The sequence below is a fragment of the Hoplias malabaricus genome, chromosome 8 (genome assembly GCF_029633855.1).
Source record: "Hoplias malabaricus isolate fHopMal1 chromosome 8, fHopMal1.hap1, whole genome shotgun sequence".
In the NCBI taxonomy this organism is placed as follows: Eukaryota; Metazoa; Chordata; class Actinopteri; order Characiformes; family Erythrinidae; genus Hoplias; species Hoplias malabaricus.
In genome coordinates, this window is record NC_089807.1 from 43,386,103 (window position 1) to 43,413,416 (window position 27,314).

The following is a 27,314-nucleotide window of genomic DNA, read 5'->3' on the forward strand; positions in this document are numbered from 1 at the left end:
CTATCCAAGGCGGAGTGTGTTGTTCCAATCTGAGCTAGGAACCACACCTTATTTTAGATGTTTACGGAGGCGATGAGAGTCTGTGACGTACGTCCACATCCTGTGATTTGTTTTTATTTTTTGTTTGCATTTATGATGGATTGAGATTAATAGTTATAATAATTAACAGTGTTGAACAGTTAGGGCTGGATAATAATTCAATATTAATATATATTGCAATATAAGATTTTGCTTACGTATACATTACTTACATCATCTGTCACTGACTGAGGTTCATTACACGGCGCTGACATCAGTTGAATATTTCTTAAACTAACTTTAAAATGAATATTGACAAAGCCAAGAGGTTTATGTTCAACGCTGATGTCATGTTTCTTGTTTGTTCTCTGCAGTTGGCTTTTATACTGTTCATATTGATATCGGAATTAAGAAACATATCGTGATATAAATTTTGACCATATCGCCCAACCCTGTGTACAGTATTCGCAAATACATTTGTTATTGTTATGATATGCATCAGTACACACATGGACCCTCCACGGTGGCTTTGCTGTGCTGAACTGGGGTTGAGTCTGAATGTCTTATGTATGAGGGTCAACACTAGGATTCATCTCCAGTTTAAAGGATCTGTTTTAAGTTTTGCTTTACCACCAATATATAATAAACAATATTTATATAAACAATAGGCTGCACACTGACAATGGGCTGCAGGCCAACTCTGAGCTGCAGACTGACAGTGGACTGCAGGCAGACACTGGGCTGTAGACTGACAATGGACTGCAAACTGACACTGGGTTGCAGACTGACACTGGGCTGCAGACTGACATTGGGATGCAGGCAGACACTGGGATGCAGGCAGACACTGGGCTGCAGACTGACCCTGGGCTGTAGACTGACAATGGACTGCAAACTGACACTGGGTTGCAGACTGACACTGGGATGCAGGCTGACAACGGGCTGCAGACTGACACTGGAGTGCAGACTGACAATGGGCTGTAGACTGACAATGGACTGCAAACTGACACTGGGTTGCAGACTGACACTGGGCTGCAGACTGACATTGGGATGCAGGCAGACACTGGGATGCAGGCAGACACTGGGCTGCAGACTGACAATGGGCTGTAGACTGACAATGGACTGCAAACTGACACTGGGATGCAGGCTGACAACGGACTGCAGGCAGACACTGGGCTGCAGACTGACCCTGGGCTGTAGACTGACAATGGACTGCAAACTGACACTGGGTTGCAGACTGACACTGGGATGCAGGCTGACAATGGGCTGCAGACTGACACTGGACTGCAAACTGACACTGGACTCCAGACTGACAATGGGTTATAGATTGACCTTGGGGTGCAGACTGACCCTGGGATACAGGCTGACAATGGGATATAGACTGACAATGGGATATAGACTGAGCCTGGGATACAGACTGACCCTTGGCTACAGACTGACACTGGGATGCAGGCTGACAATGGCCTACAGACTGACAATGGACTGTAGACTGACGCTGGACTGCAGACTGGGGAAATAAGAGATTTGTTTAGTCATTTCTGAGGTACGCTGTTTGTGTTTTGGCACTGAATGGAACACACTTAGTGGTGAATGTGAACAAAGCAGCTCACTGGAAGATCATGCCAGGTCTGAGGCGCAGTAAATGGAAGGAATACTCTGCCTGGAAATCAAGGCTATTGCTAACATGACTGTGAGTGTGGCGTGTGTGTGTGTGTGTGTGTGTGTGTATAAACCTCAAGTGCACCACTAAAAAGGGATGAGAAAGTTTGAAAGTCAGCCAAAGTATATATCATTAAATATATACTACTTTTTTGTTTGTTAGTTTTTTTGTTAGTTTTTTTTTTTTTGCTTTTTTACATTTTATACTCCATTTATTGTTAAACATTGTTGTCCAACTGCATTGTTGTCAGTTTTGCTCAGAAAAGCCACTCTAATTTAAAAAAGGAATGAGTTTGTTCGCTCTAGAAGATGCCTTTTCATTGGCTCATGTGCAGCTGCTCTAGAGCAACCCATATGAGTCCATGCTTTTCTATGGAGATAATTCGAGCTGTGTGTTTATAATTTTACTCACAGTGTACATAGCTGTATCCCCTAGTGTGTGTGTGTGGGGGGGGTGGGTGCATGGATCCAGACAGAGGTCTTCTCTACTTCACCACTTCAGCACTCCACCTCTTCCCTTCACTATTCTGCCCTCCCACCCCCAGCCAGATGCAGCCCCCCGTTCTCTCGTCCCGTCCAGCGTCCCACTGCAGCAGGCGTGACGTTCGGCCTCCCGCTCCAGCGGTCCGCCGTCACCATGGTAACACAGGGTCTGCAGCGGAGGAGCGAGTGTGTCGCATCAGAGTGAGCCGACGTCCTTGGGTTAGAGCGAACGAGCGAGGGCAGGTGGGGGGGGGGGGGGGGGTTGGAGGGTGGAGGTGGTTGTGGGGGGGGGGGGGGTCCTGTGCATCTGACTCACAGCCTCATATCCACTCTGTCCTCATGACCTGCGTTGTCTTGGCAACCCCGTGCCCTTCTCTTGGGGTCACAGTCTGCTGGGTTATGGATGAATCCGCGGGGTGATGGACGGCACTGCCACTGAATGTATCCAATTAAAGGTGTAATTGGTAGCGAGGCTGTGATACTACGGCACTGTCTCTGTTTACATTGTGCTTTTGATTGATTTCATTTATGTTACGTGCAGGTCACATAACAAAGGTAGATTTCAGTTATAGATTTTATCTATTATTATTACTATTGTTGATGTTATTATTATTATTATTATTAGTAGTAGTAGTAGTATATTTCATGGTCAGATTTCCCCTTATATGAGCATGTGTGTGTGTGTGTGTTCCTGCGTTTCGCTGAAACATTCCACAGTAGACACCAACCAAGACCCTGAACCAGATGAAGTGGTTAGAGACCGTGAATGAATGAATGAATGAATATATGAATAAATTCATTCATTACCTGTAACCCTTATCCAGTTCAGGGTCACGTTGGTTCTGGAGCCTACCCCGAATCACCAGGCGCAAGGCAGTAACACACCCTAGAGGGAGCGTCAGTCCTTAACAGTGTGAAACACACTCACACCTACGAACACAGTCGCCAATCCACCTACCAATATGTGTTTTTGGAGCGTGGGGGGATACCGGAGCACCCGGAGGAAACCCGCGCAGACACAGAGAGAACACACCACACTCCTCACAGACAGTCACCCGGAGGAAACCCACGCAGACACAGGGAGAACACACCACACTCCTCACAGACAGTCACCCGGAGGAAACCCACGCAGACACAGGGAGAACACACCACACTCCTCACAGACAGTCACCCGGAGGAAACCCACGCAGACACAGGGAGAACACACTACTAGCGGGACTAGAACCCACAATCTCCAGCTACCTGCTGCGTCACCGTGCCACCTCTTAGTTATTCAATAATACCACCTCGGGATGGTTCACGTACCACAGTCTGAGAAACCCTACCGAGGTCATTGGACACGAAGCTACATAATCATTTTATAATAACTGACGTTAACCCAGCTTAGCATGTATAAAGGCTTATTTCAACACGTTTTTAGTTGTCATTTCATTCAGTTTTACCCAGAAATGGAATAAGCCTTTCCAGATGTTTTGGACGTTTATGTCACATGCTGTAAAAGGCTTATGTAAGGCTCGTGCAGCCCCTGCGAACAATGACCTACTGTAAAGTGTTGCCCGATATTTTTAGCCCTTATTTGAAGAGGTAGGTCAAGGGAGAAGCTTTTGAAAGCACAATGAGGACAACAAGAGTGATAAACGCCAGTCAGGGACATTTTGTGAACATGCAAGTACAGCTCTTCCAGCCTTCAAAGGAGTATTTCACTCTTGCGTATTGGGACGAAGCCCACTGAGAGTTTATTGCCCAGCCCTTTCCATTAAAACACAAACGGCGGGGTTAATCTGAGCCGTTCGGCTGTTCGTTCAGTGGCGGAGGAACGTGCGCATCCCTGTCTGCCCATTGTGAAGAGTTGCATCATCCTGTTTTTAAGTAGGTCACCCCCTCACCCCCCTCCTGTTCTGATCAAACCAGTTAACAGCATGTCCACTTCTCCCCCCACATCTGTCTGATGGGTGCTGTTAGCATCCTGGGGCTAATTACCGTTGCCTTGTTAGTCCCTTCACACTAGTGGCGATTGGGTTTCAACAGATGGGCCCTGACGCGGAGCTGCACCAGGGGGCACACAGGCCCGCAGCGTAATTTGGGAGCTACTGTACCCACCTGCATGAGACGTGCTCTCTCTTAGCTGCAGGTCCGTCTCTTTATCCCCGCAACCGAGGCATGTCTAAAAGCCCACCTTGTTTTTCTGGCTGATTCTTGGATGGGTCTGTCCCCGTAGGCCCTCAGACTTCATCATCACACCCAGCCAATTAGAGCCACGGCTCAGTTCGGCTCACAGATTTCAGGGGTCAGGCCAGAGCAGCTAGCTACAGTGGGCAGCAGGTTGCCAGCCCCTCACAGATCACACCTAACTATCAAATTAGAACATGGGAGAAAAAGAAAATGGTCTTCTCCGGTGTCTTGCCTCTTACATTGATGCAGTACAGTGTGGATGGGGGTAAGGGTCTTGCTGGTCTGGTCTGGTGTGGAGTGGTTACCTGAGCTGGGACTAGAACATTGTGTGTGTGTGTGTGTGTGTGTGTGTGTGTCTAATATTTTCCCGTCTGTCCTTTTTCACAGTAGTATCTGTTTCAATAGCACTACCTAACTTCCACTGTGTGATCGTGCTTGTGGTAAACACAGCAGTGGCCTGTGGTCAAGCATGTGAGGTGCCTAGTTTTAGTGTGTGTGTGTGTGTGTGTGTGTTTGGGCCAAGGCAGGTGTTGCATCATGATGGTGCTGCATTATTGAGCAGAACCCAAACCCCCGTCTCTCTCCACGGGCCGAACGCAGCTCTTTGAAGCAGCTGAACTCTTCACCTCTCCGTCTGAACGGGTCATCATACCCACAGAGAAAACACAGCAGAATGACAAGCTCTCTCTCTCTCTTATTCATTCTCTCTCTCTTTCTCTCTCCCTCCCCCTCTCTCCTCTTTTATCTGTTCTCTGTCCATATCTCTGTCTTGTTCCTTCTCTCCCTCTTCCTCATCCTTTTTTGTTCTGTCTTCCTGGATCTCCGATGCTTGTCTCTTTAACACACTTCCTGCTCTCCTTTTCGCTCTCTGCTGCTCTTTCCTCTCATTCTATCTATGTCTCTCTCTCTCTCTCTCACGCGCACACTCTCCCTCTGTCTTTTTTCATTCTCTCTCCCTCTCTCACTCACTCGCTGTCTCTTTTCCCCTGTAGCAGTATTTCCCATGTCTTTATCTTGCACTCATTTTTTTCTCCCTCTTTCTCTCTGCTTTCCTGTTCTTTGTTTATATCTGTGCTCCTTCACCTGTCTCTGCAAACCTCGCTCTGTCTTTTTCATTCTCTCTCTCTCTCTCTCTCTCTCTCTCTGAATTCGTATTCTGCTGCAATAGTACAGTACATCAAAGGGCACGTGATAAGAGGTCTTTGCATGCTCTGAATGGTTAATGCTGTGTGTCCAGGGGTCGAGAGTGGCTTCTCCTCCTGTCCGTCCACAGCAGCACAGAGGGACACACATCTGCTCGGACGGCGGAGACGGAGAGGAGAGCCTCGTTTCATCAGCCAGTGTGTTACATGATGATAATCTGTGCACTACTCGGAGCACACGCAGATTCTCCAACACTTCCACATGCACTAATCTTAACGTGGCACTTCAAAATGGGGGCACTGACTTCAGAATCGAAAAAGCCATTGAGAATTGAAGATACACACCGTAAATGATGCTTTGTATCGTTTTCATTTGCATGTTCTGTATTGGTCCGTATCATCTTTGCATCAAAGGAAATGTGGATTGATTGATTGAATCAATTGATTAATCAGTTGTTGACGAAAATGCGCAATAAACATTTGCAGGTTTTTATTTAAACGTCCATCATTTAAACAGTGAAGACCACCTGAGATTAGAATGGCTGTGTTTTTGCTGGTATTCAGGGGATACGTTTGAAGTAGTGTGTGTGTGTGTGTGTGTGTGTGTGTGTGCGTGTGTTGGAGGTTAAGCACAGGCCTGAGGGGGCACATCCACCAGCGAAGCTCCAGATAGCAACAGCTGGTCAGCCTCACTTCAAATGAAGCTGTAGCTCATAGAGCTGTGGAGCGTTTGTGTGTGTGTGTGTGTGTGTGTGTTGGTGGGTGGGTGGAATGAGGGATTTGGTGGTTGTGTGTGGGGTGGGAACAAGATTTTTTTTTTATTGAACTCTCCCAGAGAACTGCGCAGTGTAACACGCTGTGGAGGTTTTGACGTTGTGGGGACGTCTGGCTGCTCTCCACAAAACTGTAGCTTTTATTGTGAGCATTTCACCAATCTCAGATTACACTACGTCCGGGCAAAATGACGACATTTATTTGTATTTATTTTTCCAGGTGAGTGAGCATGACACAAAGCGGGCAGTTAGCAGCACGTGCTCTAAGTAACTCCTTGCGTGGAGGGAAATTTAATTACACATCTGAAGGCGTACCACCCTGACAAACACACCGAGGCGCTCAGGGTGAAAGAGGAGACTCACACACAGCATCACACACACACACACACACACAGGCTCCTTTAGAAATGTATATTAGCATCGTATCCTCTATCGGTGCATCCTTAAGCCCCGGTACAATCCCTGTTTCAACATAAAGACAGAGGCCCCCTATTTAACTGCATTTAAAAAAAGAGTCGTAATTTAGATGGTGCCTCGTATGCTAAATGAACACAGCTCAGCACTTGGCCTTATACACACCCCTGTAGCCCACACTTGGCAGTGGCTCTGGTGACAATAGGCACATTTGTGGCTGCTCCAGAGCGCCTTGTTCTATTGGCAGAGCATTTTATGGAGATTATACAAGCCATATGTACATAATTGAACCTCTGTGTCCAGAATAGGAGCTTCTTAAAGTCTTTGTCTCAAACGTCAGAAATATCAGAAGTGCTCCGTGTCTTAAAAACAGTTATTGTGTTTCTAGAGTTCTGTTTTACTGCCTGCCACTGTGTGGACTGTGAAGTGTGGTATGGTGTGTGTTTGTGTGTGTGAGCAGTTACTTACGTTGGTGAACCCTAAGCGAGAGTGCATGACTGTGTGTGTGTGTGTGTGAGTGTGTGTCCCCGCCGTGACCCCAGCCCTCGCGTTGGCTCCAGGCACCTTATTAAAGGATTAGTGAGCTGCTGGTTGTCAGTGTCCCTGTGTGGCGTAGCCTCCTCCAGCTCCCGACACCTGGGCACACACACACACACACACACACACTATCTAGGTCAGTGCCAGACAACAACACAGGGACAGGACCCGCCCAGCAACGCTGTCAAAAGAGTGAGGGTGGGGGTGGAGGGGGTCAGGGTCACTCTCAGGCTACAACCGCCCTAAAACTACTAGCTCCTCCTCTTCCAGAAACACACACACACACACACACACACAAAGGTTTTGTTTTTTTGCAGAGTCAGGATGGGAGGTCGTACTTATGTGTCATTTGTAATATATACCCTGTGTGTGTGTGTGTGTGTGTGTGTGTGTGTGTGTGTTAAGCAGGACTTTTTATTTGAAAAAAAAAGCATATTTTATGTACAGATTAGTTGTGTATGTTAATGTTTTTGATGTCCTGATAATATATGAAAATAAACACACACACACACACACACACACACACACACACACTGGGCTTTCCTTAGTCAGGAAGGCTACCTTAGAGCCACAGATGCCATCTACCAGCTATTTATAGCTCAGTATTTGTGTAACTTTTTGAACCGATCTGATAAGAAGGGGCAGGGGAAAGGTTGCAACACGCTATGAAGAATTCTGGAAGGGTCTCCTTTTTCCATCCATCCATCTCTCTCTCTCTCTCCCTCCCTCCCTCCCTCTCTCCCGAGAGCCACCACAATATTCTTTATATTCCGAAATCAGGTTGGTGGAGCCACTGGTTTTCATTAAGACGCTCGCTGAACCGTACGAGCTCGCTGCTGTCTGCCCTGTTTGTCCCTTTATGGCTGTGCCATCTCTTTTCTTCTCCTCTTTGTTTAAAGCCGTGGTTGAGCCAGAACACAAATGTGAACAATTTCAGCTTCACCACAAACGCGCCCTGTCAGCCAAGATGTGTTTGGCGTCCAACGTTTACGTCTTTGGTTCTGCACTGGGGCTACAAAAGCTGATGTGGCTCACGAGTTATGAAAGTTTAGGACCACATGCTACAATCGTGCAAACTACAAGCAAGTCCGTTTGAGATTATTAAACATCTTGACTTAGTTTAACGCATGTGTGTGACGACCGAGGCGTGCCGTTAGCCCTGTGGTGCAATCTGTGAGCTGTACCGTCTTCACCAGCCTGTACGACCAGGGCAAAACCAAACACCTGGTAAAGTACGTTTATTACATTTATTTACATTTCACTTTGTGTGAATCCGAGGGTCACTAGACTGAACTCACAGTCTGATATTTGGCTTCCTGAACACTGTCCCAACACTCTCAGGCATAATTACACGGCGAAGCAGCTGAGCATAATTTATATTTGATATCCTATACGATGAGACAAGATAATTGGACACCATTGTTTCCTTTCTTCGCAAACACAGTAGGAACCTTTCTTTTCTGAGACGGACGACGGCCACCTCCAGTTTCGTCCTCTACGCAGACAGTTCTGACTCATTCCCAGACACGTTTCACCTCTGGTGTTGCTTTTTTAGCCAAATTACGTGTGCATCACTGTTATAAGAATTTGGTAAAAGCAGCTCTTCTCTGTCAGCGTTGGTTAATAATCACATCAGCTCAGAGAACTGCTGTGGATACGGCCGGTGGGTAATAGGCTTCAGAGTCTGTCTGCACTGTGTAGCTTAGTTTCAAATTAGAAACGCAACACACATTTAAAGTAGTAAAAAATAATTCCCAGGATGGCTTTGGAAAACAATTACTCGTTTCTGTTGAAATCTCGGTAAATTAAGGCTCTGGCAAAAACTGTAAGAAAGTCCATTAGTTTCACTGACTGTCTGCTGAAGGTGAAGAACGGTAACCCTTTTTGAAATGTTCTCTGCTGTAAATCATTTGTATTGACATAAGTTTGCTCTCAGTGAAGGACATTGCCATTTGTTTAGCCCTTGTGGTATTTGGCCATGAAGGTCATCAATTTGCCTGCTGCTTGAAATGAAAAATGTGTGACTGTATGAATCAGGATAAATGTTTCTGTGCATTAAAGTGTATGAAGGGTACAGGTCAAATTAGTTGTTATTGTGGTCAAATGACACTACATTTTTGGGGTTATATGGTGTTTATATGCCGCTGGTGAACTGGGGAGCTGATTGTTATTCGGCAGTGACGCTTCAGTACCAGTTTTCCGTGGTTGTGATGTCACAACACATTAGCATTCGGTTGGTTAAATAGTTTTCCACAGACGCATGATCTAATGCCGTCCGTTGTCTGCTCCCTCCTTTCCAGAGAACAATAAAGACACCTGTCTCCAGAAAGTGACGGTGAAGGCGGAGCCCATGGAAGTGGACCCACCCTCTGAAGTGGCCCCTCCTCCACCTCACCTGCTAGGTTTCAGCACTTTAGGGGCATGTGACAAAAAGGAGCCAATGGCTGGTCTCCCAGAGCCTCTGCCCCGCCCCCAGAAGGACCTCTTCTCCCAGGACATATCGGTTAAAATGGCCTCCGAGCTGCTCTTCAAACTGTCTGGTGAGTCTTCCTGTAAAGCTAGACTTCTGACGATCTTCGCAATCTCTACAAGCTTTAAAAACGAGGCTTTTTGACAGTCAGACAAAACCCACCAATCACAGACTAGGAGTGGTCAAGTGGGGACGGCCAGTGGGAGTGTTACTGACAGGATGCTGGTGTTTATGGACATCTTAGAGTTCAGCATAGAGTGCATTGGACAGTGGGGAAACTTCAGATAGTTCAAGCCTTCATTGTACAATGTACAGTGTAGTATGTGTAGTTTGAATGTTCACATAAACACACGTGTACATTACAGTATAGTAAGTGTACAAATAAGCTTTGTGATTGTAATTACATTTTTTGTAACAGTACTAATGTAAAAGTAGTATTTGAATAGTGTTAAAAATGACAGCTGTCATTATATTCAACAAAAATAACCTAAAAACAAGAGAATTGGACTAAAATCCACAGACTAGTTCGCAAAAGTAGGTTTTGCAAATTATGCAAATTAGCTCAAAATCTAATTAGGCGGAACTAAATGGTCCGATTTACAAACCAGTTTGTCTGAAGCCAAGGAATCAGGGGAAAGAATTCGTCTCTAGGCCTCACGGTTTAGGAGATATAGACGTGAACGCGTTTGACTGCGTTATAGCGCCACCATTAGACCAAGGAGTGTAATATTTCTTGGCTGAGTCACTTAATGGGTTCCCTAACAGTCTGCCAAACATGGTGTTTCTAGGCCTTACGGTTTCTGCTCCACGTCCTCCACTACGTGTTAGGACCATAATTAAATAGTAAAAACGGTGAGTGAAAAGAATATGTTGGTCACTGCATTTTTTGTGAGATCCTTCAAGGAAAAAGCACTGCAAAGGTATGTGCATCCATTGGTTCTGTACCGTTCCTTGGAGTAACATTGCATCCATCAATGAACACATGTGAGGTTTGGTTTAGACGATTTAAAGACGGTGACTTTGATGTCAGCGAACCAATAGATGGTGAACGGACCAATAGAAGTATTCCAAAATTCACAGTTCGTAAACACACGTCGGTAGGTGGATTGCGCAAAGGGCTCTGGACCCACAGCAAACCCCGACCAGGACGAAGCAGTTACAGAAGGTGAAGGAATGAACTGAAGATTCTGCACGTGCCCTGAACTTTAACGTAAAGCTTCCAGAGTCCATTACAGAAAGTGAAGCCGAGTTGCTGCATTGTTTACTAGTTCGGCCTGCTGTGTTGATGCACCAGAGAATACTGTACATCACAGCTCGTAAACTCTGGAAACACAGAAGTTTACCACTTGTATTTACAACTTTGTCCGAAATTGGAGAGCAACTTTATTGGGGCGAACTCAGAAATTCACGAGTGGACGCTGACCAGGCGAATGCGCCAATACATCAGATGGTCTGTGCACCTCTGGCAGTGGGCTGGGGAGAAGACGGTCTCTGATTGGCCCTCTCCAGAGCGACCCTGAGCCCATGAAACAGAAGGAATGGAGGGCGTATATCTCTGCGCCTCTCCGGGGCTGTTTATTTAGTACGTGTCCTCCGCGGCGGAGAGCCGTGGGCTTTCTTCCTTTCTTTCTTTCTTCTGCTCCTCGGCTTGGCTGTTGTGCCGCAAGGCTGCGGGAGGAGAGAGTGTTTGTGGTGTTAAATGATGGCAGGATTGGGCTTTTCAGTCAAGAGCACAGAGAGGATTAGCCGAGGCAGAGCTGCCCCCAGCACTTGCTTTGCCAGTTACGGCTCTCTGTTTAAATGCCATGTAGCACCTCTGAAGCTTTAGAGAGAAATCCTCCACCACCAGCAGCTCCTCCACAGTACACAAACATACACACACACACACACACTCTACCCCCCCACCCCACCGCCTCTCTGCACTGTCCCTCTCTCCCCGTCTCTCTTTCTGCATCTCTCGCCTCATCGTCATGGCAACCCAGAGAGCCCTTCCGTCCTCTGCGAGTCATGTGACAGAGAGGGTGTCAGAGAAAGGGGGCTTAGGAAGTGCCACCCAGAGATTCAGGGTCATTACCAGCACCCCTCCTGAAAAAAACAGAGGGGGGAAGGGTAGGGAGGGGAGGGATGTGTGGGTCCCCCTTCTATTCTACAGCTCCACAGTGTTTTCAGAAGGTTGTGTACACGCTCAGCTAATTTTGTTCATGTTTCTAGTGAACTTTGGACCATGTGCCGTCTAATGGCCTGTTTGCATCGGGTTTGAATGAAAAACGTCTGCTTTATCAAAATAGCTTTGTGTCTGCTATTTGTACAGTGTTTAAAAGAAAAACACACGCGCGCGAGCTTAACCTCCACAACCCCTTGTATTTTTCTCTTGCAGAAAAAGTAAGCAAAGCTAACGAAAACAAAGACAGCGCAACGTTCGGCATTAACAGGTGAGTCGCCGCCGCCGCCTCCACCGGCGGAGTTCACGACAGAGATGGGTTTTCAGAGCTGGAGATGGGTTCGATTAATGATGTTGATTTGATTAATGTGAATTAATGTGAAGTTAAAAGCCCTTTATTGGGCGAGTACCTGCGTATTCGTCTTCAAATAAATACAAATAAATAAAATGTCCCTTAACCCTTAAAGCAATGCTTAGATTACCCAATCAATCTTATTGATCATTTCTTTCTACTTTGCCTTCTTCTAATCTTCATTATAATCCAATTAAACCAAGCATGACATCGTGGAGCCACGCCGAGGATCTGGAAATGGATCTCGTGTTTAAATCCGCTGTTTAATAATTAGCTCAAGGCTTCCTTTATTGCTTTATTGTTTATCCACCATCATTTTTATTATTGTTATTTAATTTGTAAAATGCATGTAAACACATTTCCAAAAGTCAGAATAATGACATTTCAGCCTTTAACTACAGTGTGAGATTGATAGTTAAAGTTGTAATTCATTATTTTACATATTGAGGAGCTGCTCATATCCGTGTCCTACTTAACCATGCACTTTTGTTTCAGCCCTTTCCTGGACGACCGCTTTAGACAATCGCCCTTCAGCACACGCTCCAAGAGCTCTTCTCCAGCTGAGGCCAGTTCATCCGCCAGAGCTGCCCACCAGCCAGGTAACTCCTCACCGCCCCCCACCCCAGCCCCCTCTGACCAAACAGGCCTCAGCACACATTCACACACATCCACAATATGATCATATTTGATGCGTTCGAAGCCACATGCTGTTACACCACTTACCACACCAATTAACACACTCCTGATTGTGCCCTACTGTCTTTGATGCATGCTATTTATCTACTACTTTGGACACAGCCATTGTCGCTGGAGGAACATGACCTCAAATCTTCCTCAAAGACTGTCTGTGAGGAGTGTGGTGTGTTCTCCCTGTGTCTGCGTGGGTTTCCTCTGGGTGACTGTCTGTGAGGAGTGTGGTGTGTTCTCCCTGTGTCTGTGTGGGTTTCCTCCGGGTGACTGTCTGTGAGGAGTGTGGTGTGTTCTCTCTGTGTCTGCGTGGGTTTACTCCGGGTGACTGTCTGTGAGGAGTGTGGTGTGTTCTCCCTGTGTCTGCGTGGGTTTACTCCGGGTGACTGTCTGTGAGGAGTGTGGTGTGTTCTCTCTGTGTCTGCGTGGGTTTCCTCCGGGTGAGTGTCTGTGAGGAGTGTGGTGTGTTCTCTCTGTGTCTTCGTGGGTTTCCTCCGGGTGACTGTCTGTGTGGAGTGTGGTGTGTTCTCTCTGTGTCTGCGTGGGTTTACTCCGGGTGACTGTCTGTGAGGAGTGTGGTGTGTTCTCCCTGTGTCTGCGTGGGTTTACTCCGGGTGACTGTCTGTGAGGAGTGTGGTGTGTTCTCCCTGTGTCTGCGTGGGTTTCCTCCGGGTGACTGTCTGTGAGGAGTGTGGTGTGTTCTCCCTGTGTCTGCGTGGGTTTACTCCGGGTGACTGTCTGTGAGGAGTGTGGTGTGTTCTCTCTGTGTCTGCGTGGGTTTCCTCCAGGTGACTGTCTGTGAGGAGTGTGGTGTGTTCTCTCTGTGTCTGTGTGGGTTTCCTCCGGGTGACTGTCTGTGAGGAGTTGGTGTGTTCTCTCTGTGTCTGCGTGGGTTTACTCCGGGTGCCTGTCTGTGAGGAGTGTGGTGTGTTCTCCCTGTGTCTGCGTGGGTTTCCTCCGGGTGCTCCGGTTTCCTCCCACAGTCCAACACACGTTGGTAGGTGGATCGGCGACTCAAAAGTGTCTGTAGGTGTAAGTGTGTGAGTGAATGTGTGTGTGTGTGTGTGTCTGTGTTGCCCTGTGAAGGACTGGCGCCCCCTCCAGGGTGTGTTCCCGCCTTGCACCCAATGATTCCAGGTAGGCTCTTGACCCACTGGGACCCTGAACTGGATAAGGGTTACAGATAATTAATGAATGAATGAATTTAAACGTCCCTCATGCTCGTGGAGGGCATAACTATTCAGGCCACATTTTATGACTTAATATTTCTTTTATTTTCACCAAATGCTATATAATTGAGTACTTTTTCCCCTGTAAAACATCGAACCATTTAACCAGGTGTGTCCTAAATCTGTAAACAATAAGAGCTTCAGAACTCAGGACAGGCTGAGGTTGCAAAAATATTATGACTGGTTTACAGAGTGAATAAGCTGGTTATTTGGGCTGATGTATGAGGTGCGGTCCACCTGCTTTGACCCTTATGAATTCCCCTGTTTGGGAGTGATGGATAAGAGCCTGGTATGAACCCCCTCCCTTTTGGCTGCAAGGGTCCAGAGCTCCAGAAGTCCACCAGCTCCCTCTGCTCATCCTCCCCCAGCCTGGAGGCCTGAGCGCTGGGCAGCTGCTGCTCTCTGCTCCCCTCTCCTGGCCCCTCTGGCGGAGGGTAATTAGTGTGTGCCAGCCTGGCCCGCTTCCTTACGCCAGTTAATGAAAAAATGATTGGGATTTTCATGTCCAGGGTGCCCTGAAAGTTAATTCGCTGAGTGCACACAGACACACACACACACACAAGCATTGTACGCAACTTGACGTTAACGTAGCCATGACCCCAGTCTGCCATTCCCTCTCCCTTTTGCTCTCTCCTTGTCGTTTTCTTTTCTACATGTTCAACACCTTGTGCGACCTGGTGTGGGCAGTAACTCCCACTCCACGCTCAAGACAAAGCTCCATTTCAGACTTTGTTTTATTTTCACATCAACCACACAATCCATATTTAACAAAACAATCCATATTTTGTTCTGTTCGGGCCTTGGCCGTATATATTTTTGCTTGGTTTTGTCATTCTTACACCATAGTTCTGTAAATGTGTGTGTGGGGGTGGCTCCCTGTGTGTGTGTGAAGCCTTTGTGTGCATCCGTGCCTCTTGCCCTGGGTCAGATTTCTCCATGAGTGCTAGGGCTGTCTCCTCTCTCGTCTCTGTCTCTAATAATACCAATTAAATCATTAAGCACTCGAGGACCTAATGCACACACTTTAGAGTCCCTGCTAACAGCCTGGCCCACCAGGGTCATGACCTTTCAAACCCAGCCACCACAAAATCACTTTTTTTTTTGGCCCAAAAACTCAGGAATACCCAGCTCTTCAAGTTTTTCACAGACTGAACTCAAACCTTTTAAGAAGCTCCTGAGCTCAGCAGCTAGCACCAGGAGAGAGAGAGGGGGCGGGGAGAGAGAGGGGGCGGGGAGAGTACAATAATCTTCCAAACTAACCACGTTTAGATTTCGCTTCTGAGGTCAGGGCAGTTCGAGGACCGCAGACACATGCAGAGCCACCTCGTTTATTCTGGGAGTGAGCTGGAACATCACAGGCCCTAGATGCACGGTGAGAAGTTGTGATCCTCACTCGATGGTCCTCACACGTCACGTCATGATGGAGAAGGCCATCGGAGTGAAGGCCCCATCACATGTTCTATGAGTCACACGCAGGCTCTTACAGGCTGTGAGTCAGGCAGTGGCACTGAGGGCAGTGAGTGACCATGGATTCAGGTCCCAATCCAGCTTCCAGAGCCTCTGGAGTGGAGGACAAACACCTACTGCAGCTGTAATTATCGCTTCTAACACTAACGTGGCCCAGAGGGATGGGGGCCAGGGGTGGGGGCAGGAGTGTTTAAACACACACACACACTGTGTAGTCAGTCAGTTATGGGCTAATGGAGTTAATTCGTGATGTGGTATTTAATATAGGGTTTAAAATGACGCCATCTTTAATGCAGATGCTTCATGTTCTTAACACTGAGGTGAGTAGAAGGGGTTGTGAAAAAAGTCACAAATCGTCTTTTTGTTCACGTCTTTTTGGTTAATGAAGGTATTGCTGTGAACAATTACAGACACTTCTGTGATTTAGCTTATTTCAACCTTCCCTGAGCATACACAGGGATTCAGCACAAACATCTGGACGGGCTAGACACATATCCCTTGGTGCACAAGTTATTTTCTCAGTGCACCCTAGAAGTCATATTTGTATTAAGGATAGAGCCTTTATATTATGTGGAATTTACTGACATACAAAAATACTTGTACGTTTAAGCCCTATCCACACGCGGTAACGACATCCAACTTTAGTCGTCGGATCAGAAATGGACAACAAAGGAGCCTGGCATCTGGTTCTTTTTCCACTTGCGCAGCATACCCCCGATGGTCTTTTTCCAGCCACCGATCCAAGGAGAGTTTGAACTTCGTCGAAACACCACGGCGTAGTTTGTGAGTCGGATAAAAACAAAATGTGATCGGTACTGTAATTTGACGACTTGTGGCGAGTTGGTGCTGGATGTCTGCAGTTAGTTGTCTCTCTGGCCAATCAGCACTCTGCAACGTTTCTACGTGTCACATTTAATCCCCACTCAGTTCGCTCAGGACCATGAGCTCGCAGATGCTAAAAAAGTACGTGGCACCAAGTTTAAAAACAAAAGCAGAGCCTAGTCAAGAAGAGTAGGTACCAGAAAGTGGAAAAGCACTGTAGGACACCTAGCACCTATACGTGTCACTGAACTAGAACTAGCTCTGTATACATCAGCTGTGAAAAGGAATTCTGTTGAGTAAGGTGAGTTTATTGGTAGGAAAAACCCTCCAGGATCAGGGAGAGTGACGTAGGTGTTTATTTTTAAGTCTGTGTTTGAAATTGCCTTCAGTTTAGATCCAGCATGAGGATGTATTCACCTGCTTTTGTCCACAGTGATCCCATAAACTCTACACAAGTAGCTGCAGGCTTCGCGCGCCCAGATTTACCACCTCCCCGCTGTTTTGTACTGCCTATCACCAACTGTGTTTCTAGGAATTTAAGAAGGTCCGGAGGGGTTGTGCTGAACCTCGACCTGAACTCCCTCCTTCATATAATCCCCTGCTCCACACCGTTGACTTTTTAGAGCTGCTCTGGGCCCGCTGGTCCTGTTTAGGGTCCTGGTGCCGGGCGGAAGTGAGCAGTCCGGCGAGACGTCCTTCAGGCCTGGCGTCCAAGGCCAGTGCATCTGCTCTTTAATGGCCACCATTAAATATTCTCCAATATGCCAAAAACTGCTACTACTCCCAGAATGCTCTCTCTCCTTTCCCCTTCTCTGCCCCCATCAATCCTACACTGCACAGGACAGCCTCTGGAAAAATGAGCCTGTTTATGAGGAAGCAAGTCCAAGGGGACACACAGACACACACACACACACACACACACTCTTTCGCTCTCTCTCTCTCTCTCTCTCTCTCTCTCTCTCATACATACACACATTGGTGTGTCCTTTCCAGGACATAGTGTTAATTACTATACATAAGTTACTGTGTAATGTACAGTGTTATTTTTAGATTTTTAAGCTTTTGAAAGCAACAGATGACTATTATATTCTGTGAAAATATCACGGTCAACCGATCACTGGAAATGGATCATAATAGATTTGACATTAACTCTTTAGTTGAAGAAAAACGATATTTCTATGTTAAAAAAACAGTGATTTTTCGGTTTTTTTTATATCTATTTGAATGTTTGTAATAAACACGTTAAGTTGCCATCACTGCTGCCAGGTTTGTAAAGGCTCCTCCAGACACGATGCACTAAAGCGAACAGGAAACCCACAGCTGGAAATATACTTAATACATTTGTCTTTCGTCTGTCAGTTGCCATTTAAAAGCTGTATTTGAACGACATTGTTACAATCACAGTGTTATAGCAGCAGCATATGAGCAGAAATACGGGGCTCTCAGACTGGTCTAAGCCTAGTCCTCGGGCTAGTCTTTACTTCAGTAACCTTCAGTCTCTGCCACTGGAGGGTGATATTATGGTGATGTCACTGTACTGTACTTTAAACTGTGTGTATGTGGTGTTTGTGTGGAATGTACAAAAGCCACTTGACGTTGGTCAGCCTCTTTGTGTGCGTGTGTGTGTGTGTGTTCTTCTGATCCTCTGGAATAATGGCCATGAATGCACACTGCGCCACCCAGCCATTTGAAGGGACTGCGATGTTCGATGACGGAATTCTCTCTGATTTATTTATTTATCTACTCATGTATTTATCTCTCTCTCTCTCTCTCTCTCTCTCTCTCTCTCTCACTGGAGAGAGGGGAGGCGTGGCGCTGCATTTTAATTTGACGGCAAGCCAACCACCTTCATCAGAAGGTTAATTCTGTCTGTCTCCTTGTGGAATACAGCTCCCTCCCTCCCTCTTTCTCTCTCTCTCTCTCTCTCTTTCTGTCAGTTTCTGTCACTCTACCTCTCTCTCATTCTGTCTGTGTCCCTGTCTTCCTTTTGTCCATCTCTCTCTCTCTCTCTCTCTCTCTCTGTGTGTGTGTAAAGTCTTTGCCCTGATTTTCAGCACAGTGACCTCTAACTCTCTGAGCAATCAGGAGACTGGATGTTTCTGTCTGTGATTAGAGCCGTGCGATGTGGGCAAACACCACTCTGCAATGGTGCTGCTACAGGAGCCGGATTTCACAATATATTAGTCGTCATGATACTGATTTTTTTACGGTGGTGATGTTGAAGTTTGCAGCGTGCACTTGAGCTAAAAATGTTCTTTTGAACTAAGGCACTACATGACAGTCTTTTTTACTGCGTCACGTTTATGCCACACCTCTGCATTCCCATAGGCTGCAGGGTTGTGTTAGAATACACACACACACACACTCTAGTTATATCTCTGAAATAATTTAATGGTTCATATCTTGATGGAAGGGGGCAGTTCAGCTGCATCTCAATGAATCAGAATAATTAAAATATATTACTGCAGCTCGTCCAATGAAAAACCATATAAAAGCCATGTCTGTTATTTAGTAGCGTTTCTTAATTGTCCAATTAGCGGTGTGCATACGCAATGTTTCAGCGCATTCAGTCACACAGCTCCAGGGACCTGGAGGTTGTTTGGTTCGATTCCTGCTCCGGGTGACTGTCTGTGAGGAGTGTGGTGTGTTCTCCCTGTGTCCGCGTGGGTTTCCTCCAGGTGACTGTCTGTGAGGAGTGTGGTGTGTTCTCTCTGTGTCTGCATGTGTTTCCTCCGGGTGACTCTCTGTAAGGAGTGTGGTGTGTTCTCTCTGTGTCTGCGTGGGTTTCCTCCGGGTGACTGTCTGTGAGGAGTGTGGTGTGTTCTCCCTGTGTCAGCGTGGGTTTCCTCCGGGTGAATGTCTGTGAGGAGTGTGGTGTGTTCTCCCTGTGTCTGCGTGGGTTTCCTCCGGGTGACTGTCTGTGAGGAGTGTGGTGTGTTCTCCCTGTGTCTGCGTGGGTTTCCTCCGGGTGACTGTCTGTGAGGAGTGTGGTGTGTTCTCCCTGTGTCTGTGTGGGTTTCCTCCGGGTGACTGTCTGTGAGGAGTGTGGTGTGTTCTCCCTGTGTCTGTGTGGGTTTCCTCCGGGTGACTGTCTGTGAGGAGTGTGGTGTGTTCTCCCTGTGTCTGCGTGGGTTTCCTCCAGGTGACTGTTTGTGAGGAGTGTGGTGTGTTCTCCCTGTGTCTGCGTGGGTTTCCTCCAGGTGACTGTTTGTGAGGAGTGTGGTGTGTTCTCCCTGTGTCTGCGTGGGTTTCCTCCGGGTGACTGTCTGTGAAGAGTGTGGTGTGTTCTCCCTGTGTCTGCGTGGGTTTCCTCCAGGTGACTGTTTGTGAGGAGTGTGGTGTGTTCTCCCTGTGTCTGCGTGGGTTTCCTCCGGGTGACTGTCTGTGAGGAGTGTGGTGTGTTCTCTCTGTGTCTGCGTGGGTTTCCTCCGGGTGACTGTCTGTGAGGAGTGTGGTGTGTTCTCCCTGTGTCTGCGTGGGTTTCCTCCGGGTGACTGTCTGTGAGGAGTGTGGTGTGTTCTCCCTGTGTCTGCGTGGGTTTCCTCCGGGTGACTGTCTGTGAGGAGTGTGGTGTGTTCTCTCTGTGTCTGCGTGGGTTTCCTCCGGGTGACTGTCTGTGAGGAGTGTGGTGTGTTCTCCCTGTGTCTGCGTGGGTTTCCTCCGGGTGACTGTCTGTGAGGAGTGTGGTGTGTTCTCCCTGTGTCTGCGTGGGTTTCCTCCGGGTGCTCCAGTTTCCTCCCACAGTCCAAAAACACACGTTTGTGTCCGTAGGTGTGAGTGAATGTGTGTGTGTGTGTGTGTTGCTCTGTGAATGACTGGCGCCCCCTCCAGGGTGTATTCCCACCTTGCGCCCAATGATTCCAGGTAGGCTCTGGACCCACCGCGACCCTGAACTTGATAAGGGTTACAGATAATGAATGAATGAATAACTTGTATTTGCTAGGGCTCTATTAATTATGGAACTGAAAAGTTTGGAATCTCATGAGGTATATTTAGTGATTTTGACATTCCTTTTATATAAAAACACATAGCGGATTTCTGAATTAAAGAACTCTGAAATAAAGTGTTATTTGCCTTACATTTTTCTGATTGGCTGATGTCACTTATATGATATTAGTAGCTCAGATGAGCAGATTTCTAAGGATTTGAAGTGAAAGAAACTTCTTTAACCTAGTGCTGAGACAAAGGAGTCTTACAGATTTCTCAGAAGGAAAACACTGCTCCTCTAAAAACACTTTGTCATGAATGTGAGATTTTGGGCAAGAATTTCCGTGTTATTCAACGAACTTGAGAAGAGGACTGTAATTGTCCGCTTTCAAGCCACATGTTGCCTGCTGTAAACGTAAGGATACAGGGTGAGGGTCAGGTTCAAATGTCATGCTTGTTTGTCCCCCTCACAGCTGCCGTTAATAACCTCATCATTACTTTTTCTCCCTCCTTTTTTGTTTGGTCTTTACTTTATTACTTTAAACTGTTCTACTCTTGTGCAGAGTATTAATGAGCAACAGTCATTCAGAGTCAGCACAGGTGCGAGTTCCAGGGCCTTGGAATTGTGGGTTCAATCCCTGCCTCAGGACACTGTCTGTGAGGGGTGTTCTCCCTGTGTCTGTGTGGGTGTCTTCCAGTTGCTCTGGTTTCCTCCCACAGTCCAAAAACCAAATGCTGATAGAGGGTTTGACTGTGCAGAATTGTCCACAGTGTGGGAGTGACTAGGTGTGTTAGTGTGCCCTGAGGTGGACTTTGATTCGGACCCATTGATTCTGGTTCCGCTCCCACTGCGACACCGAACCAGACCAGGCTAAAATTAAAAATGCTATTGTATCAGGTTACACTAGGTGTACACTTTGTTTTCATTTGTCAGGCTGCAGTTTACTTCATTTTGTGGGATGGTATCCTGCTGTGGACCAAAAGTCATTGTTTTACAGTTGGATTACAGTGAAATTCACATCCATTTCTGATGTCCACAGTCAGACCGGGGCCACATTTATAGCTGCAGTCAGGTTCAGGAATATTTTTGTGGGCTATATTTAATATTATCAGAGAGGGAAAACATTTCAGATTACAGCACTCGGACACGTATTTTATTTTATCAAGTCAGATTTGCACCGAATCTCAGGATAAAAGCCAAAAGTTCAGCCAGAAACCTGTTGTTCTCCAGTTCTTTAGTCAGACTTCTGTTGAGAAATCCGTGAAGCTATAGTCAGGTTCAGGTTACAGCGGGGTTCCGACTGGTTTTTATTTGATTTTTTTTTTCCTACGCCCGGTGCTGTGGGTTGGACTGGGTGGTGAAGGTTGCCAGGTTGTGTTTGTATGTGGTTGAAGATTTCAGTAGCAGTTAAAGCTCTAGTGTAAATTTGGCAGTGGGTTAAGTGAAGGTGGCGTGTTGATGTGTTTTCTGTGCAGACTCGGAGAAGGCTCTGGGGGAGGCGGGGAATGGCCTGGCTCAGTGGAGGATAAACGAACAACTCTTCCCCTGCCCTGTGTGTGGAAAAGTGTTCGGCCGCCAGCAAACCCTCTCCAGACACCTCTCCTTACACACAGGTGAGCAACCAGCAACACACACACACACACACACACACAGAGAGAGAGTTCTCTGTTCTTTCTGGGCCTGAGATAGTAAACAGAAGGGCTGCAGAAAAAAAAAGACATTTTTGTTAACAAACAGTCGAGTACGAATCTGACCGTCAGAGGAGCGCACAGATTGAGTCGGCCTGAGAAACAGAGGAGAGACGTTTCTGCGGCTCTCTGGGGTTTACTGCTAAAGAGTAACAGCAAAACAGAAATGCCAGCGAAACATTGCAACACTGGATAGTGTTTTAAAGAGTGCTGCACGTAGCTTAGGGTTATGTAAAGAACACTACATCTGAGACAAACCCGGTCATGGCACGTGTTCATTTTTAATTTAAAAGGTATTCTTTACAGACAACACATTAAATTCACACCTACTTTTATTAAGAGTGGACAGCACTGTGACGCAGCAGGTAGTGTGTCACTGTTACACAGCTCCTGGGGTTGAAGGTTTGAGCCCCGCTCTGAGTGTCTGTCTGTGAGGAGTGTGGTGTGTTCTCCCTGTGTCTGCGTGGGTTTCCTCCGGGTGACTGTCTGTGAGGAGTGTGGTGTGTTCTCTCTGTGTCTGCGTGGGTTTCCTCCGGGTGACTGTTTGTGAGGAGTGTGGTGTGTTCTCCCTGTGTCTGCGTGGGTTTCCTCCGGGTGACTGTCTGTGAGGAGTGTGGTGTGTTCTCCTTGTGTCTGCGTGGGTTTCCTCCGGGTGACTGTCTGTGAGGAGTGTGGTGTGTTCTCCCTGTGTTTGCGTGGGTTTCCTCCGGGTGACTGTCTGTAAGGAGTGTGGTGTGTTCTCCCTGTGTCTATGTGGGTTTTCTCCGGGTGACTGTCTGTGAGGAGTGTGGTGTGTTCTCCCCATGTCTGCGTGGGTTTCCTCCGGGTGACTGTCTGTAAGGAGTGTGGTGTGTTCTCCCTGTGTCTATGTGGGTTTTCTCCGGGTGACTGTCTGTGAGGAGTGTGGTGTGTTCTCCCCATGTCTGCGTGGGTTTCCTCCGGGTGCTCCGGTTTCCTCCCACAGGGTGAGTTGCTCCCAGTGATTCCGGGTCGGCTCTAGACCCACCACAACCCTGAACTGGATAAGCGCTTTATGACTTTACACGTATACAGTATGCAGTTTACACGGCCACTTGAAAAATCAGGTAACATTCAACCTAAAGACTTCAGGAAATGCCGGGTGTGTCTTCTTTAAAGAATCTAGTCCAGCTTTTGTCTGTACGCTGACAGACCACAGTCAACTCACACACGGATTCAGTGCAGTTCAGACCCCAAGCCCAGGCTGTGTTGTTGTTGTTAGCTGGATTAGTGATGCAGGTAAGTAAATAAGGTTCACTATACTGGATTACCCTTCCTTTAAAGAGATTATGAGTCTGATTAGCCTCGGTGGGAAAAGCGCCCAGGGTAATTACTGAGCTTTAGAGTAGCCTAAGCTTCAGTGGACCCCAGCATGGCCCAGCTGGTCCTGGGTCAGTCACAGCCCACACAGCCCACGAGATCAGCCGAGACGACTGACCTGTCTCAGACTGCCTACCAGCCTGGCCGTAGAGAGGTCAACCGAGGTCAGCGAGAATCAGGGGCTACTTACTTCACATCTATCTTTCAGCATCGTTAGATACAGTCTTCACTAGTCTGGAAGCTGCAGAATTTTAGAGGAAACATATACAGACCTTAACATCGTTTCCGTAAAAAATACAAAAGGGCTGTTATTCGCAAATCACATTGAAATGAGTGGTAAATACAGGAACAATATGTTTGTTGCCCTTGCCATCGTGAATCAAAGAGGTCCCAATTGAACATCTCCCCCTTCCTTCAGCATGATTCTAGCCAGCATCTTTTAGCAAAGGGTCTTCAGTGTGGTGTTGGTCACTGTGGTGGTACGCTCAAGGTCACATATTCATACCTTTAATTAGGGAATGTAATTGTAGTTTATTATAAACAGAAAATCTAACATTGTATTGATTTCAAACGCACCGTTTCATCTCCAGGGCTTATATTAAGTTCTTTTTCATTTGTACACAATTCTAAAATAAAAGATTACAAACATTCACCTCTCTTTCTTGAGAAGAGAGTGTAATGTACCTTTAGGGAACAGAACTGGACTTTAACAGCACTGTTGTACCTCGTGCACTATTAGAAGGTTTAAGGTACATTTACACAGTTTGTGCCTTAAATGACAATAGCGTACTTCTACCGTTCCTATTTTTTTTCTGAGAGTGAACGCTGAGTTAGTGACAGAGTGTTAATAGACATTCCAAAAAATGGCTGGCTTCATGCTTCATTAATACGGTGTAATGTGAAGTTCAGAACCTCCGAAATCGGTTTTTGTATCGATTCTAAATATTAACATCAAATTGACGTAAAAATAAAAAAAACAAATTTTCTTTCTGTAATTTCTAGTGTAACAACACGTTAGAAAACTGTTTTCACTGCTCTGTAAGTTCACATTTCTCCAGTTTTCTTGAATGAATGAAAGCCGTACACTAGGTTTCCAGCAGTTATTTGTCTGATACCAAATCAATCAAAGGTTTACGAGGAGTTCCGTTTTTCCTCCCACCGTCCAACACCTTCCTGTCATCAGTTGGGATTAGACTGGACCGAAAGTCTGTTTTGAGGAAAGTCTAGCCGTCCAAAAACATCCACAGCTCCGCAAAAAGCACAGCAAAGAGAGACGTTAATGACAGAAGGCCGTCGGCGGTGGATGTTTGGATTGGTGCCAGTCTGAGTGTTGAGGCACACTTTTACACATCCCTCATGTTTGGATGAGGACGTCTCTGATTTGTTGCAAAACAAAGCGGGCCTTCTTTATGTTGCTGTAATTAAATGAAGCCAGAGTGCGATTTAGTTCAGCTCATTAACTTTATATCTGTTTGTTTGTGTCAGCCTTAAGGGAAATTCATTCCTTTAGAGCAAGGGAGCCCGTATATTTTGTTTTTGGGGGGGGGCAACATTCAGTATATGTGGTGGGACAAGGGCCAAACTGCCAAAGCTATATACAAAGAAACACGGTACATCAGATTGGATTTTTTTAAAGATATACCGTGACTTTAGTTTCTAAAATACCCACAGCGTCCAGACGTTTTTAGGCACATTATAAACAGTTAAATCAATTAATTTACTGTCCACCCATTTCCTGTATGCCAAACTACAAACTCATACATAAACGTAAACGTACAGCTGGGTTTACGTCGAAAATATACGTACGAAACAGAGGCAAGGGAATAAAGCTCTGAACAAAAACCAAAGGGATCCAAACACTAAAGAGAATATTAAAGACAGAGAGCTAGAAGTCGATGAAACAACTGAAGTAAAGACGTAGAGACCTGTAAACAGGAATCCAAGATGGCGGACGGACACCGAGACAAGGACCTGGAAATATAAACAATCAGGGAACACAAAACACATGGGAGTGACTGGGACACGTGACAGAGGAGTGGCTAACACAGCAGCTGTGCGTGAGCCCAAGGCCAGGTCTTGGCCCGAGCGGTTAAAAGCCCTTGGACAGTGGAGCTGTGTTCTCTAGAGTGTTGGAGCCTTTGGGATGAATTTGAATGATTTTTCGGACCCGGAACTAATCATTTAACATCGGTGCCTGAGCTCAGTAAGATCTTGAGGCTGTATGCCATCGAATATTTACAGAAATGTACATATTTATAGGTGTGAGTGTGTGTGTGTGATATGAGTGAGGGAGAGTTTGGCTGAATGCAGTCAAATCCTCACAGCAGTGTTTCAACATCTAGTGTAAATCCTTCGCAGAAAAGAAGAAACTCTGGGGCCACACTTTCGGCAGCGCTGCTTTAGAGTTTGTTCACTCAAGTACAAAGTATAAAACATTTCAGAGGTTCAGGGACATTCCCCGACCCAGTGTCCCTTGCTTTTATGCGTCTGTGTGTGTGTGTGTGTGTATATACAGTGCTGTGTCTACAGTGGTGTGTCTCTTGTGTGTGTGTGTTTTAGAGGAGAGGAAGTATAAATGCCACTTGTGTCCGTACGCAGCGAAGTGCAGAGCCAACTTAAACCAGCACCTCACCATCCACTCGGTCAAACTGGTCAGCACCGACGCCGAGCACATTGTTACCGCGGTAACCACAGACGGAGGAGAGCGCAAGAACTGCCCTTACTACTACAGGTGTGTGTGTGTGTGTGTGTGTTCACATAAACACTCGCTCTCAGACACCCTCACTGAACACCTCTTTACTATAATTTGGCAGTTTACAATCACCAACATGTTGGAAGCCATTTTTCCTGCAGTCGTACTGTGCCAATGATTGTGTTTACTAAATGATAAGCGTCTCATGGAACTGGCTTCAAGCTAACACACTCATTCACTCACTCACTCACTCACTCACACATTTAGGGGCCCTATTCAGAGCTTTCAATCTGTGACACTGGGTCCTTGTTTCTATTCAAGGCATTTGACAAGATTAGGTTTCCCCAAACTTTTACCTGAGAATCATTACAATTTCTTACATAAACACTTACTTTCAAACACTTCAACCAGTGCCTTTTAGCAGACAGTCGGTGTATGCATGTACCACACTCACTCTGTCTCTTCTCTGTGTGTGTATGTGGGTGTGTAGCTGTCGGGTGTGTGGTTTCCAGACGGAGCTGAACGCCCAGTTTGTGAGCCACATGTCGCTGCATGTGGATAAGGAGCAGTGGATGTTCTCTCTCTGCTGTAACTCATGTGAATACGTGGGAGTGGATGAAGCAGAGATTAAAGCCCATATCAACGCTGAACACGCAGGTCAGAACTCCGCACACTGTGGTCAGCGCAGGGCACAGGGCTGCGCTCATGTCCACTACACATCACTTTTTGGGGCAAAATCTTACGTCTTTGTTTTTTCCCCCAGTTTTCAGTTTTTAAATGTCGTCATGAATGAACCAATACATAAGATCTAAAAGACTTGCTGTAGGGCAGTATATAGCGTCTAGTACAGTGAGCAGTACAGTACCCTTAGGCCAGTGGCTGCAGTACTGCATAATGCCTACTGTACTGTCTGTGGTACATTATACGTAGCCCAGGCTCTGCATACGTTCGGCAACTGTCTGTAGAACAGTAAGTCTAGCACAGTGTCTGTAGTACAGTTTTTAATACAGCATCCAGAGCAGTGTGTACTGCTGTATTTACTGCATAGTGCCTGTAGTACGGTTTCTATAGCAACGTATCTGTAGTACAGTGTCTAATATAGTTTTTAATACAGTATCCATATCTCGTACAATATCTTTAGCCCAGTGCCTGGTCTTGTCTTCATTACATCATGTATTGCATAGTATGTAGTATTTATTACAGTATTTATAGCTTTGTGTGTGTTTGTAGTACCTTTACAACAGTGTCTATGGCACAGTATGTATTACAGAATCTGTAGCACAAT

The 27,314-nt window shown here is 46.4% G+C and overlaps 2 protein-coding genes across 8 annotated transcripts in view; one reads left to right on the forward strand and one right to left on the reverse strand.

The window, feature by feature from the left end:
• Positions 1 to 27,314, forward strand: part of znf827 (zinc finger protein 827) — a 98,515-nt gene that overhangs the window by 59,521 nt on the left and 11,680 nt on the right. For 4 of the 5 annotated variants that reach the window (XM_066679075.1, XM_066679076.1, XM_066679079.1 and 1 more), the window contains exons 6-11: positions 9,496 to 9,735; positions 12,043 to 12,097; positions 12,674 to 12,777; positions 21,787 to 21,924; positions 25,897 to 26,068; positions 26,520 to 26,686. In XM_066679075.1, the coding sequence (XP_066535172.1) occupies positions 9,496 to 9,735; positions 12,043 to 12,097; positions 12,674 to 12,777; positions 21,787 to 21,924; positions 25,897 to 26,068; positions 26,520 to 26,686 (876 nt within the window). The remainder of the gene's footprint in view (positions 1 to 9,495; positions 9,736 to 12,042; positions 12,098 to 12,673; positions 12,778 to 21,786; positions 21,925 to 25,896; positions 26,069 to 26,519; positions 26,687 to 27,314) is intronic. The other variant, XM_066679077.1, reaches the window with a different exon arrangement.
• zgc:152968 (uncharacterized protein LOC564848 homolog) overlaps positions 1 to 27,314 on the reverse strand; it is a 104,759-nt gene that overhangs the window by 41,364 nt on the left and 36,081 nt on the right. The gene's annotated exons all lie outside the window — the stretch shown is intronic.